This window comes from Anneissia japonica, unplaced genomic scaffold, assembly GCF_011630105.1.
Source record: "Anneissia japonica isolate Jap-2015-1 unplaced genomic scaffold, ASM1163010v1 scaffold16662_len1167910_cov178, whole genome shotgun sequence".
Lineage (NCBI taxonomy): Eukaryota > Metazoa > Echinodermata > Crinoidea > Comatulida > Comatulidae > Anneissia > Anneissia japonica.
This window is the reverse complement of record NW_022732216.1, coordinates 1042753-1058260: the sequence shown is the minus strand read 5'-3', so window position 1 is coordinate 1058260 and position 15508 is coordinate 1042753. Positions and strand designations below refer to the sequence as shown.

Below are 15508 nucleotides of genomic sequence, written 5' to 3'. Positions count from 1 at the left end.
TTTAGACTGGCATTTTAAAATGGCATCAGAAAGAGTGTCTTAATATTGGTGACTACCTTATCTCAAAGGTTATATCAATGTGAAAAAAAGTGAGAAAAAAAATAATTGATTCGAACCCAAGATCTAACATTATTGTTCAGTTGCGCTCTACCAACTGTGCCATACCGATATACTTCTTTAGAATTTGAATAATAAAGTAATTATTTCCTGAAAAAATCTGTTGGAATGTATGCTTATACAATTTTCATCATTTTAGTACAGTTCATTCTTATATCACAATGCATTCATCTTCTTTATACTGTTAATGACAGTTACAGTACAATGATTAGTTAAAAAACTTTAAGTAGATTATAGAAGACAATATTAATTGTTTGTTATATTGTTAATAATTAATTATTAAATATAATTTAAAAATACTTAAATGAAAGCCTGTATTTCTACTCACTGGTTAACTTGTACAGTATGAAGTTTTCTCACAATACCCAATTATGGTTTAACATTGTATTAATTTCTCCCAATACGGAGGGTAGATTCGCATATTTTTATTTGCAAATGGCCATTTTGAATAGAGACAACATACAAATTAGAACTTTTGGGTATATGAAATAAGCAATAAATTTTTTTTTATTACGCTGCTGCTCAGAAAGATATAATCGCATCACATTCTTCACATTTAACTTTTCTACTGAGAGAAAACAGCTTGGTTATTTTTTTTTGCACATCATTCACTTGCTTGCAGTGGTCGTCGGAACATAATCTCTCGCCCTTGGGGTTTAGGGAGGAACCCGGAAGTAATGATCTAAAAATAAATACTGTATGTATGTTTGTGTTTCATTACAGTTGATGGGATGATTTTCATTATGGTGGCACCGTTTATACCTTGGCTAATGGGATGAAACAAGGCGAAAAGGTTTGGCAGTCAGATGGCCTGAGTGAATTTTAACAAGAACGTTACAAGGTGTGTACAAGATTAGTTGACCAAAGTCCTGTGTGAACAGGGGTTAAGTCACACAACAAGGTTCAGGAAGTGGAGCTGTTTGGACCCAAGACAACAAGGTGTGAAACCATGACAACAATTCTTATTTTGATCGTATTTGAACCCAGGAACTTTGACTTGGCAGACAAGCACCTTGTTACAACTTGACTACATTATTACATAGTAAAGGTAATTCCAAACTAGCAATTACCTCAGCCTCTGTTGAATTATTCTTACCTTAATTATTACTGTTGTTCATTTAGCTATTTAAACAATGTATGTTATTGCTCCATTTATTACAATAAACTAATCTCATGTATGTCATTGGTTAGTTTACAAATGAAATAACAAGAATGTATTTAAAGAATGGTCTTAAAACACACAATATCAGCCATGAAACACCAACATGAAGACAGTATAACATTTGGAGTTACAATATCAAAATGGGTAACAACATGTTACACTCTAGAGGGCAGCAGAGTTTCTTTTAATCTTTTAAACAGAGCAACAGATAAAATGTGAAGCTCACTTTACATGGTCAGGATCAATATCCAGGCTGTTGTCTTCTCTAACTTACATAGTAAATATTCGTACAGATTTCAGCAGGTTAATTTACATAATCTACATATTCATCAGAACACCTGGATTTCATTTCTAGGTTTGTTATCAATATCATCATCTAATACAAGTACAAGCTGAAATGAAAAACAAATTTAGATTTTAAAAGTAAATAATTCATTATCGTTGTAACATATTATTTTGCATTTGAAAATTGTAGATACATTCCTATTATTATTATTATGCTCTTTTAAAATCGAAGTTCTGGGATCCCATGTTGGTAGAAGCCAATTCAGAAATATCTGGTTTAATGAACTTCCATAATAATAATAATAATAATAATAATAATAAGTTTTATAAAGCGCACAAATCCACTGCAGTAGTGTTCAAGGCGCAAAAGTGGTCCAGGGGGCAAAGCCTCCGAAAATTTTAACAATAACATTTTAAAAAATGTTCTTCTCCATCTCAAAGTTTCAGCAAAACCATTTGCTAAATAAGACTAAATTTTATTTTAATTTTTTTTCTGCCATCCTCTAATGATTTGTAAGGAAATAAGTTCGTGAAACAAGGAATAAGATAGTCTGGCCTGAGTGAATGGGAGATTCTCACTTGCTCAAGAGAGTGTAGGAGACCATGACAATTTTCAGTAAACTACTGTGACTTGTGTGAGACTTGTAAAGTTTAATTAACTTATTGCAAAAATGGTGCATTCTCTGCATACCAATATATCTACATTCTATTTGAATACAATGGAAAATCATGGAAACACTCACCAGGAATGAAAAGAACATGGCAGCTGCTGACAGGAAATGCCAGACATCGTGACCATCGTAGAAACCCATCACGATGCACTCCTCATTGCCCTCGCGTGATTGGGCAGGTGTTTTCTGAAATTAACCAGGTAAAACAAAAATGACAAAACTTTGGTAAGTAAACCAATTCAAATCTTGAAAGTACACTCAACAGTAACATGAACTTAGAATGATGATAATGATAATGTTGATGTAACTGTTGATGATGATTAGGAGTGTTGGTCCCCCCACCCCCGGGGAGAAAAAGCACAATTCGTCGGGGAGGAAAAAAAATGATATGTATTTTCTAGATATTAGTAGACTCTAAAATCGATTAAATAAGCCTTTGAAACCCCTAAATTGTTAAAATTTTCTGGACCCCTTTCAAAACCTTTTAATCGAAGCTCTACCACACCCACACTGCTTTCGTTGGGAAAATCTGACACCCCGTCAAGGGCATCGGCTCCCTCGTCGGGGACCTCGGCATCGCCACCCCTGCATGATGTAGATAATGATGGTGATAAGATTGTAACAATCATTATATATTTGCAACAGCGTCCTTATCCTGTTTAAAGGTCCAGTTTACAATCAATATATTACAACACATATTTTTAACGATAAATGTAATGCAGTTAGGTATTGTAGTTCATTTCACAGGAAGCAGCCAAAAAATGTGTTTTTGTAATGCAATAAAGGAAATGCACAAAAAAAAAAACAATTTCTGTCCCTAGAAACATGGTATCCTAAATATCTAAGTGACTCTCCTACAGGAATTGTATATGTTCCTGTTTCTTGTATATGCTATGACATCTAAGCAACCCTTCAAGGAATTATATATGTTCTTGCTCCTAATACATGGTATCCGAGATATCTAAGGGACATGTCTCTTAGGAGGAACTTATGATTCAAAATTTCAGATTCCTTAAAAGGAGATGTCTGGAAGGAACATTTCAATAAATACATTTGATGAAATGTTAAAACATTGAAACACACACTCTACATGTAAACATGGATAAAAACATTCACGCAAAAATTTATTAAAAATGAATTGATTACTATAACAAATGAATATTGGTTACTCTTTAATAATTACTGTAAATGCTTAAATAAGCACTGAACCAAGCATGATTTTTTTTATTAAGCACCGAGAGTATTAATCAAGAGTGTATATTGCCCTGTGTGAAATGAAACACTTTGAGAAACAGGGTTTTAAATACAATGTATACAGTGTTAAAATAAATAAATAAATAACACAATGACGTCACAAGAATTTCTGTATAAACATTTATTTACGATGATAAGACCTACGCAACTACGGGAATAGGTGAAATAGGTAACATGGGAACGGGAATAGAGCGCGCCACGCCAATAACTTTTTATAAGCACCACTCCCCAATAAGCGCTGCACTGAAGCCTAAAAAAATGTTATAAGCGCCGCTGCGCTTATTTGACCATTTATGGTACATGTTTTTTTCCTATTCTGATAATTAGAGAAGGCATATACCGTCTAAGCTCCGGTGTGTTATTAATCCGTAAATAAGTTAGAATTTTTGCACCTACCTGCCACTGAGTTATACCAAGAGAGAAGAAATATAGAGCCATGACCCAGATTATACCGGTACAGCCAAGGAATATCATAGCTATCGGTAGGATGCGCTCTTTACATCGGATCTACAGATATGAAAAAAATTGTACAAACAGAATGTTTGTAAATAATTAATAGTTATAAATTCAATTCAATTTTTGCAGTGCATATTTCATCGAGCGTCAACAACCTCTTAACATTAGTACAATAGAAGTCCGCAACAAGACCAAACCATACCACAACTACCTAAGCAAATTTGTAATAGAATAATTTATAAAATAGCTCCATCAGAGACCCAGAAAAGATAATTTTAGACTGTAAAAATGCTTATTCAAAGCAGTGTTCTCCAACAAAATTACTAGCTTCATCCCCGACGGTGGGTTCTGTCCCCAGTCAACCCCCACTAGTGCTCGTACTATTGAGTTTGCACTTAGCCTACCTTCATTATGATGTAGAACATAAGATACAGGAGAAGATTAATGATGAATATTGCTAGTAGGAATGAAGCAAAGTCCTTGGGCTGTTTGGCAAGACCAACGATGGCTCTGAAAAAAAAAAAAAAAAAAAAACATAAAGAAAAGGTAATTTGACAAATTTTATAGCGGTCAGTTTGTCCCACACACACCAAAGTTTACAATTACGACTGCACACTCTCAGCAATGTTTCATTTTGTGGCCCTAGTAGTAGTTGTAGTAGAGTTGGGGCAGGGGAAGATTTAGGGAGGGCAGTCTCTCATTATTTCTAACAGAAAAAATGCAAAAATGGCATACAAATACTAAATGTTACATAATTTTGTAACAGCATACGTGACACAGACAATCCAAACCAGTCACTTGTCGCAAATCATGTTCAATGATGATGGCCAAAACATGCTGAAACATTTTATTATCGCACTAAACTAACCCTTATATATATCTATACATCATGATATGCTGTTACTTTTCCTATTTTCAATTTTAAAACAACAATTTTTAACGATTTTGTGACAGTTTCTGCCTTAGAAATGCCCAAAATCATAAAATTGAAGGCTGATTTCTCAAGTATTGTTCTATAAACAGCTGTATGTTTAAACGCTTGTAACTTCATAAGGAAATGTCGAATTTAAATAATTCTTTCACCATTTTATAGCTCTAATTTTTACTGTTTAACACTGTACATGTATTAATAACCAAAAATTCATTTTTGTGATGAGTGACTGGTTTGGCTTATCTTTGCCACAAATACTGAACATGAATCATACTATTATTGGACACATATTTATCTGTATACTTATACTACATCTAGGCCTATATAAAACTGGTCCCCCCTCATTTCAAAAATCCTGGATCTGCCCCAGTGGGGTTTAGCAGGATGGTCCATTATACCCTACACTGTGCCAGTCAACTTATGATAGATTGTAACAATTATAAAGGTTAAAGGTTATCATAAACTTACAGTGACCAGTTAACTGCATTGCCTATCAAGAGCACAACCATTCTATCCTAAAGAGACAAAGAAAATGGAAAATGAAGAATAAATATAATCAATTTTCATTTAAAAAAAAAACTATTTTTGTAGTAAATCAGCAAGCTTTTCTTTATCAGTTTTTGGTTCGAATTTTATTTGATCCTTCTAAATGAGTTTTTCAAAACTTAAGATTGAATTTTTGTAAGGTTTTTCCTGATTTTGTATGGCAGAAATTATATCTTTAGTATTTGATTATGAAACATTTTGATTTTTTTTTTTAAAGTTTATTAAGTCCTGTCCAGACTATCAAATTTTATTTGACCAAAAACATGTGACATGCCTAAATATGGTCATGATAACATCACATCATGACCATATATAGACACATCATGACTAAATATAGGCATACAACAGCTTTTTGTCACAGAAAATTTGATGGTGTGGACAGAGCTTTAATACTTCTGCCATATTTATTTATTTTATTTATTCTATTTATAAACAAACCAACAGTGAAAACAAGAATCATCACTTACAAGATTGTAAAAAACACACAAAACAGTAGAGAGGGGTTACGAGATAAAAAGATAATTAAAAATCATTGCAATCATTACAGATGTAAACAGCAAATATGTTTACTGAGAAAACACACTTCGATTAAATAAACACAACCAATCAGCAGGTAAATGACTGGGAAAAATCCCTTCATCATTTCTGAATATGCCTTTTTTTTTTTTTTTTTTGTACATCAAGCTATTATGTACAAATGTGAGGTGTCGTGACAAAATGAGTCTTGTTGCACGCCAGGTCAAATTGAGATATTCAAGAAGATATATATGAAGTGATATTTTGACAAATATTGGGTTTCAATGTTTCTGATAGGTTACATATTTCAGGATAACAAATGTTACATTAGCTTTACATTTTGTAAAGCTCTTTTTCAGAAGTGATAGAAAACCAACACAAATTACAACAACTGTTTATCTTTAGTGGCTATTTTCTCTAAAGTATGTTTTTCAAACTTCTGAATTTAGAAGTGATATTACTCGGATTGTACTCAAGCTGGGAACCTTATTCTGAGACTAAAATAAAAAACTATACAATCATCTATCCAATTACAGCAACAACTCATTTTTCATATTTTGTACAAAACTAATGTTGTGATGACAGCTCACAAATACATATTGCTTAACATCTCATCTAAGGGGCGAGGTATGGTAATTAGAGTAAAGCCTCTTATCCATGGACACAAGCAAGAATCAGTATTAAGCATTAATATTTTATATGAGATGTGATTAATTCCAATTTTTACAGCTATCTGAACTAATGGTGTTGATACGGTATCCATGTAAAAAAAAAAAAAATCAAAACTTCCAAATTTTCATCCAATCAGAATATAGCACAACTATTATGAAAATTCTTACCGTGTAAACTGGTTTTGAGCAGCGAAGGCAATCCGTTCGGATTACATTCCAAATTCTTTTAAAAATTCCCAAGTCTAAAAGAATTAAAAAGTAGGAAATAGATTAATCAAAATATTTCAATGGGATAAAGGCTAAAAATGCATGAATGTGAAGTTTGTATGAAGCATCAGTATTTCTCATCTAATGAATACATGATTGGATGACAAAAAACCCCAAAACATCCTCTGATTAGAAAAGAATAAAAATTATACAAGATCTGTACATTATCTCTGACAGAAAACCACACATGACAAAAGCAAAGAGAATATTTGTACAAAATCAGTACATATTATATTATAGTAATAATAGTAGTAGATGATCATTGATATAGCGCCAGTGTTAATAGATGAACATTAATGACATGACTGAACATTGATGACATGATGTGGTTATATAATACCTGCTACCACCCCCCTCCCCAACAAAATATTGTTTGTCGTTACACAAGCCAGTTCCGCCAATGCCTTCATTATCGTTGTTATTATTTTCATTATTATATTCATTATTTATTCATTTGATTTTACCTGAATTTCTTTTACTATCATCACTATTATAAAAGGCCTAAAAAAAAACCACTGAATGCACATCCACAAGAAAAGCCCACAACACATTGAGCAAAAACTTTTTGCAATCATGCACTCACTATAATGTTACAGATATCACAGTCTTGTAGCAAAAATTTATGGTAAAGTAATATTAATCTGGTCAACACAAGTGTAGCAATACGAACCAGATTAACTTATGTTTCCGGTAGTAGGCTTAAGGTAATTAAGGCCATTTAACTCAAGTACATTCAACTCCAAGATAACATTTATACAATTATACATCATAGCCGTATGTTACCGCTATTGGTTATAAAATCTAAAGTATATCACAAATGCTTAGGCCTACAATACAGTGTAGGCCTAGACCTCTATGAAATATCTGTGATAAAATGGTAAAATATATAAGAACACTTAATTGTTAATAAGCAATGGTTAATAAAGCAACTGTTTCACACATTAATGTCAAAATTATATCCAGGCCCACTAAAAAATAAAACAGTAATGTTCATTCTTGTGTGGTTACAATGTGGTTTTTATAGGACAGATCTCAATGACAACTGAATCCTGAGAAAGCAATCGCAAACAGCAAGAAAGGAATAATTCGGCCGAGCATTCAGTCAATACAGAGTGAGCCAGCTAGGCCTTTCATTATGATCACTGTCTGTCGTTACACATCACATTGTCACACAGTAACACATAGTTAGTCAAACTGTACAGTTAGAAAGACAATATTGTAATCAGCAAGTGGGTCTACCTGGTATTATGTAACCTAAAATTCCGCCAATACCAACAAAAAAAAAGAAAGAAAAAAAAAAGGAAAATGAAATCATAGAAACTTGGTTCAGTGACATAATAAAGATAAACACTTAAACAGAAAACCTTCTTTGTTAAAACAAAAATTACAAAATCTATGCTGATTGGTTTGGCTATAAAATATTTTAAAATTTACAAAGTAAGCAATTACTTTACTTCCTTATACTGTAGGTCTCAAAATGTCAGGATTGTCTGCGGTGGAGTAGGGGTTAGGATTTCCAAGCGTCCTGGTTGCAAAATGTCTGCACCCCATGTAGACAGTGGCATATCTAAGGGGTGCACAAGGGGTGCACGCCCCTCCAAAAATTACTCTCTCCCCCAGTCGCCCCCCCCTAAAAAAAGGTCACTTGCAAGTTGTTAAAATCACCTACAATCACCTTATTTTGTGAGTAGCGCACATCAACTGCTTATCGAGGCCCCCACACTTCACCTTTTCCCCCATTATCCCCCACTTTTCAAGACTTCCTGCATGTAGATTGCATTGCATGGACGGTTCGTGCATTTCAAGTTGATTTTGGATGAAACACGCATGTTACAGAAACACATTGTGATAATAAATTTGTCACGCATTTAGCAAGTCTATGCGAGATAACGAATTATTAAGAATTCAGAGGAAAATGTTTTTAAAATTAGAAGAAATTGGTTTTATTAAAAATATAAAAATGGTCATGCAGTAAATTGAGTCATTAGAGAGCTTTCGTTATCTCAATCGAGAATCAATTCACCGAGAATATTTCTATTTTTTGACCAAAATAACTCAGCCAACCACCCACTTAGTAGAATTTAGGAGGCGCTGGCAGCTCCTCCTCCCCCCAGCCAACTGGTGTAGTCACGCATTTCAAATCTTCTGGTTGGTAATTACGAGATTATAATGATTGTTAATATCATAAGTAGTTTAAGCTATACGGTTAGTTTTTAAGTCTACATTATCTTACTGAAGTTATTCTGTGCTTCCATACAGACTGTTAGAAGAACAACTCTAGCTGAATCAAGTTTTATACCATGTCATAATAAAGTTAATTATAGAAACTAAAGATTTAATTTTCTGTTTCTGTCCAATTCCAAATATATTGTTTTTCAGCTCAACATAAGCAGTATTTATAATCATTCAATACTGTAATACTAATGCTTTCAAATATGAAATTAACAATGTATTAGATTCCCATTATGGGTTTGGATATTAGCCAGATCCCTCAGCCAACATGTACTAAACTGTGACATGATCAGATTAATAATTAATTTAAATGAATTTAATTTTTTATCTTATCTTTAATAACACCCTTCAATGTAAGATTACTATACAATTAACATGATCCAAAGCTTTAATTGGCCAGCAATCAGTAAGCATCAATACGATTGGTCAGTTCATTATTAGAACATCAGAAAGATTTCCACTAATTCATCTTTTTGTCTTGCTTGCGATTCCAAGGCTAATTTCACCCAGATATAAGGATGATTCTCAGAAGGTGTTTGCAATGATAAGAACACCGTAGGCACACCCATAATATCAAATTACCTGTCTCTGATTGGTTAATTAGGAAGGACAATTTTTAACTTGTGGTATCAACAGTCCACTGGCTCCTGCAATGATTTGCAATAGTGTGAAGTTTTTAAAAACTATGAATTAAAGCCTGCTACTGTTTTGCAGATAGTTATCACCAGTCAACAAGGATGACACGAATATAGTGAGGAAATCTAGTAGCTGCAACTTGTTTGTTGTTTTCAATTGGTTGAGATTTTGAAATTTGCTTCTATCATACCCATTAATGGAGCTTTGGGGTGATTAGCTGGAGTCTATTTTTATCCAAAATCGATCATTCACATTTCCGCTACTTTGTACTACGAAATGTGTACCTTAATATCATGCTTTTTTAAACCCAAGTACCTTTAAGAAACCGAACTGAAAGTATGAATAAATCTCTATTAATGTTGAAACTTCAGTCAAAAAAGAAGTTTTGTCTGCCAAAATATCAGAAAAACAATTAGAATGCTTGAACAAGTCATTTAAATTACCATATATGTTATTAACTTCCAACCTGTAACAGATCAAATTAAATAGTTCTTTGATAATTAACTTTAAAATCCTTAATTGTGAAAATTGAGAATAGAGAACTAAATCCCTATAACAATGAAAACATTATAAGGGTGGGAAAATAACGGTGGGAGGTAGGGGAATGAAGTCTGCATCTTATAGCCTACACCCATGTCTTTTGTTCACTACTCATATAAATCCTTATCTCCAGGATTGTGCCAGGGCAGAGGCGGATGGTTGACCCTTTATTATTATTATTATTATTATTATTATTATTATTATTATTATTATTATTATAATTATTATTATTATTATCATTATAATTATTTAGTATCATCTACTTTTAGATAGACTGAATTTTATTGTAAATACTTTTTTTTTTACTATTTTGGTTTAAATAAAAAAAAAAACGTTTTTATATCAAACAAAACCGCAAAAACCAAAAGAAGGGGAAAAGAAATCGCATACACCCATTTCAAAAATCATCAAGTCATTATGTGTGTGACCTAATGAAGGTCGTCAATCATAACAGAGGGCAATGGCCCCCTTCTCCATCAGTTTTGGTTGCAAATCAAGGTGCCCTGATAAAAATACATCAATATAAATCAATCATTATCATTCTTTGTTTAGTCCATATGAAGGGAAATTGAATTTGGACTGGATAAAAATCACATTAAAATATTAAATAATTATAGGCAACTTATGAAATAACACAAAAGAAATGCTGAGCGATACCTTATCAAATACTGAAATAGCCTAATAAACTTCACTGTAAACACATTTGCCGGAATTTTCTTCCCAAAAAGTAGGAAAATGGCCCTTGTCGAATAACAAATAATTTAATTACATTATTCTAGGCAAATACAAAGAGTTTAAAATTATAGAATTTAATCAGATCAAATGATGATGTTCCAACTTGGGCCATTTTGAGCACAGAAAGCTATAGTGCGGTGAACTGTTATTGCCAAAAATGGTTTAAGTTGGAATAGAAGTCAGAAGAAGTCAGAATGGAAATTTTTTTTTCGAGTGTTTTCATTTTCGCTGAATCTCACATCATAATGGGGGTATGTATATATATATTAAATTAAAAAATAAATAAATACAGTAGTGTTTGCAACTTCCATTTATAAATTTTGGATGGCCAACTTTAATTGTTCTATACCTGTTAAAAATGTAATAATCCTCCATGGGCTCTCAATTTAATTCACTTAAAAATTGATTATTCATCAACATATGACTGAACTGTGATTGGCCGTTGCGCTGAATGTAACCTCCTTATTGTGGCACCTGCTGTTGATGTACTGAACGTGCAACTTTAAGGCCAAGTAAAGAAATTAAGTTTTTTGTCCAAGGATCATGTGGTTATGTTGGTAATACACAGTTTTATTCGAATAGGTCAATGTAGTAGAGGAATGTGAAAAACACTATTACTAATTACCCCCTTGCAGTATCATTTGTTACATTTAAATTTTGTTTTATACTCCTTACACAAAGTTTATCTTTACATTGATTATGTGAAATAAATCTGAATTTAAGATGACACCCTGCAAAAAAAGAATTGCAATGTTAAAAAAAAAACAATTGAGGCGGTAACAAGAAAGGAAATGGGCGGTGACGAGAATCTAATTAATTTTTTTCAATATAATTGCCATTCAAACAGTTGACTGGATATATTCTGCCAAAAATACCTGCAAAAAACCTAGCATTGGTTTCGACTAATTTGCGACACAATTAGTGCAGTCATTTTTAATTAACGCAGCGGATACAAAATATCATTAAAAATTACGATTATTTCTTATTTCGATTCGCCGCAGTCAATGACATGAATTTGCGAGGTGCAATCAGCAAGTTAAGAAAGGTTACTCAATGACAATGTACCAGAAGATGCTCAATTTGAAGGGTTCACAGTAAAGAACACATGTTATCTATCTGAACAACGACCTAAATACATTTTTTCATCTATAATTATGACAATCTTAATTACAAAAATGACTTAAATGACAATGTGATGGAATAAGAACAAGCTGCAAAGACTTATTCACAATATAACAATGCATTTTCTTAAAATAGTAACGACAAATGAATGTATAACAGTATATTTCAGTAAATTGTAAAAAATAACCAAACTAATCATTATCGACATCGCTGTCGAATGTAAGTTTGCCCAACTCAAATGTACCGTAATTAAAAGCCATGAACTTAAAGAATTAGTAATAAAGTATAATCAAGCTCATATGTAAAAAGGAAGGCATGTATCTGTATAAATATGTTATGGAACATAATTAAAGACGATTCTGACCAAGAACGAAAACAGAATGGTAATGGTTGGAGACTTATATAGCGCAAAGCACATGGTCTGTATGCGCAAAACAAGGAAAAACAAGAAAAAACAAAGCTATCCTAGGCTACACAGAAACTAAATGTCAGAAGAGACAGACTATTGCAGAAGAGCCAACACCACTGCGATCGTTTTCCTGCAATTTGAGACCACTGGCAATTAAGCAGCAGTTGGCAAGATCACAACTCACAGATGCTCTAATGGTGTTGGGTAACTAAATAGCCTATCAAAAATATGAAAAAACAAAATAAAAAATTACAAGGTTTGAAAAAGGTGTGTTTTTAGTCTAAGAAATCCACCCTCATTGGGATTCAAACTCACGACCCTTTCACATACAATACAAATCTGTCATACTACCAGATCATAGCACAATTTGAAAGTACTAGGCCTTTATCTATTCTTAAAGCCTAGGGAAAATGGGGAATAATGAATGGGACTAGGACATTTTATCTTAAAAATTTCTGCAGAAACACTTAATACCCGTGATAAGTTTACATCAATAGGGGAAAAAATGTTTCCAAGAAATATGTCAGTAGCAAATTCAGAAGAGGGCTTAAAGTTTTTCCAAAAAACATGAAGAAAAAAAGAAAATTATATTCCAATTGAAGTCTGGGTGCCATAATCTTAAATTTTCTTTCCCAACCATGGTGGCCCCCCCCCCCCCCCCCAAATCTGTGAAAATCGTTCCCTGGGCCCCCTCTGTGTAAAACTCCTGGATTACTGAATATGGTGATTGTGAGAAGATTCTCAACAGCATTCTCAAGTTTCCTGAACCAGGCACCCCTGTTAGAAGCATATATTAATTACCTAAAAATGGCTTCAGGTCGGGTCTGACTTCCCCCTACATTTAATGTGACCTTGTAGTCCTCTCACCATGTCTCTACCACCTCAATTTAATATATCCCACACCCCTTCTCTTGGCCTTCACCTTAAGAACGCCAATAACTATCCTCCCTTAGGGTCCCGACCTCACCGACAACGGCTATGAGGTCACGCTTTTGGCCCTTGAAGACGATTCACTTGGGACCATTCCATCAGATAACATTAACACTTGAAATAATTCTTTAAGACACTTCTCCTTCTAATCCAATGAATTAATAAGTTATGAATGAATAACTAGATAAATGAACAAATAAATGAAAGAATAAATGAATGAATGGACAAATGGATGAATGAATGTAGGAAGAATGAATGAATGAATAAAATGTGGGAAAGACAAGCCAAACCAGTCACTCCTTTCTTAGATATTGTTACACAATTGAGCAGTAAAATGAAAATAAATATATAATTTTTTTTAAAATCAAAACCAAGTATCACTTACATCTACAAACCTGATGAAGTTATTTAACAAGTAAAATGAGAGTTATTAAAATGGTGAAAGAATCATTTAAATCTGACATTTCGTTATGAAGATACAAATGCTTAGTGTAGTGCAATAAAATAGTTTTCAAAATGTTTAACAATCTAAAGCCGGGAATCCAACTCCACTCTCTATAGACGACGAGACGCCGTCTATTGTCCGAACAGTCTAAACTGATCTTCATTAAAAACGATCCGTTGCGCGTATGTTGTCTCATTGCGTTCTTTATAGAATCACGTAGGCCGACAACCGTCGTGCACAGTACGTGTCTGGCATAGCATGTTTGGCCATTTTCTCTGAAACGTGATTTGCGAGGAATGACTGGTTTCACAAATGAATGAAATGAATGATGGTATGAATGCATGAATGAACAAATATTTGAATGAATGCACAAATGACTAAATGAATGAATAAATGAATGAAGGATGAATGCACGAGAGAATGAATAAATGAATAAAGGATGAATGAACAAATGGATGAAATCAAACTAAATGACTAAATTAAAGAATGAATGAATTAATAAATAAATGAATGAAGAATGAATAAACACATGGATGAAATCAATAACTGAATGAATACATGAATAAGGATGAATGAACAAATGGACAAATCAATAACAAAGTGAATGAATAAAGAAATGAATGAATGAATGAATAAATAAATGAATGAATGAATTAATAAATATATGAATAAATAAATGAAGAATGAATAAACAAATGGATAACTCAATAACTAAATGATTAAATGAATACACAATTGAATAATTTAATAAATGAATCAATGAATGATTGAATGAATAAATGAATCAATAAACAATTATTTACTATGTAAAATACAAATGAAAAATCATAGGTTTTTTCCTATAATTGACAATAATACCATACGTACCTAGATTCCACTGCCCCATGTAATAGATCTGAGCACTAAGGACTAAACACATCAGGAAGTGTACAATTGCATACACTAAATAAAACCAAAATGAATTCAAAACCTGCAAAAATATAAAATATACACAAAATTATGTCATTATTGAAGGAAAATTAAAATATACAATCTATGTTAATATAATAATTATACTTGAGAAATGATACTGTTAATATTTGAAATGCATATTTTATATATATGACAATAAGTATGAGAATGCTTCCTCAAAAGTACATTAACAGTTTAATTAGATTTTTCCCGAAATACAAAGTATACATATATATATATGTGGCAAAGACAAGCCAAACCAGTCACTCGTCGCAAAAATCGATTTTGAGTTATTAATACAGTGTTAGAGAGTAAAATAACAGCTATAAAATGGTAAAAAAAACCATTCAAATCGGACATTTCCTTATGAAGTTACAAGCGTTTAACCACACAGCTGTTTAAAGAATAATATATGAGAAATCAGCCTTTAAAGTTTATGATTTCAGGCATTTCTCATGCAGAAACTATCTTTAAATTCTTAAAAAGTGTTGTTTTAACATTGAAAATGGGGAAAATAACAGCATAGAATGATGTGTAGATATATGAAGGTTAGTTTAGTGCAATAAAATAGATTTTTAAAAATTTGACATTCCAGCATGTTTTGGCCATTTTCTCTGAAACACGATTATATA

General features: G+C 32.6%; 1 protein-coding gene across 1 annotated transcript; it reads right to left on the bottom strand.

The window, feature by feature from the left end:
* Positions 1–617: 617 nt before the first annotated feature.
* Positions 618–14892, bottom strand: LOC117115622 (SID1 transmembrane family member 1-like; the record flags this gene model as incomplete). Its single annotated transcript, XM_033259487.1, has 7 exons — positions 618–1671; positions 2308–2421; positions 3886–3996; positions 4350–4455; positions 5345–5391; positions 6778–6851; positions 14793–14892. Coding segments are annotated over 7 exons (615 nt in total), but the record flags the coding sequence as incomplete, so codon positions are not given.
* Positions 14893–15508: the final 616 nt, after the last annotated feature.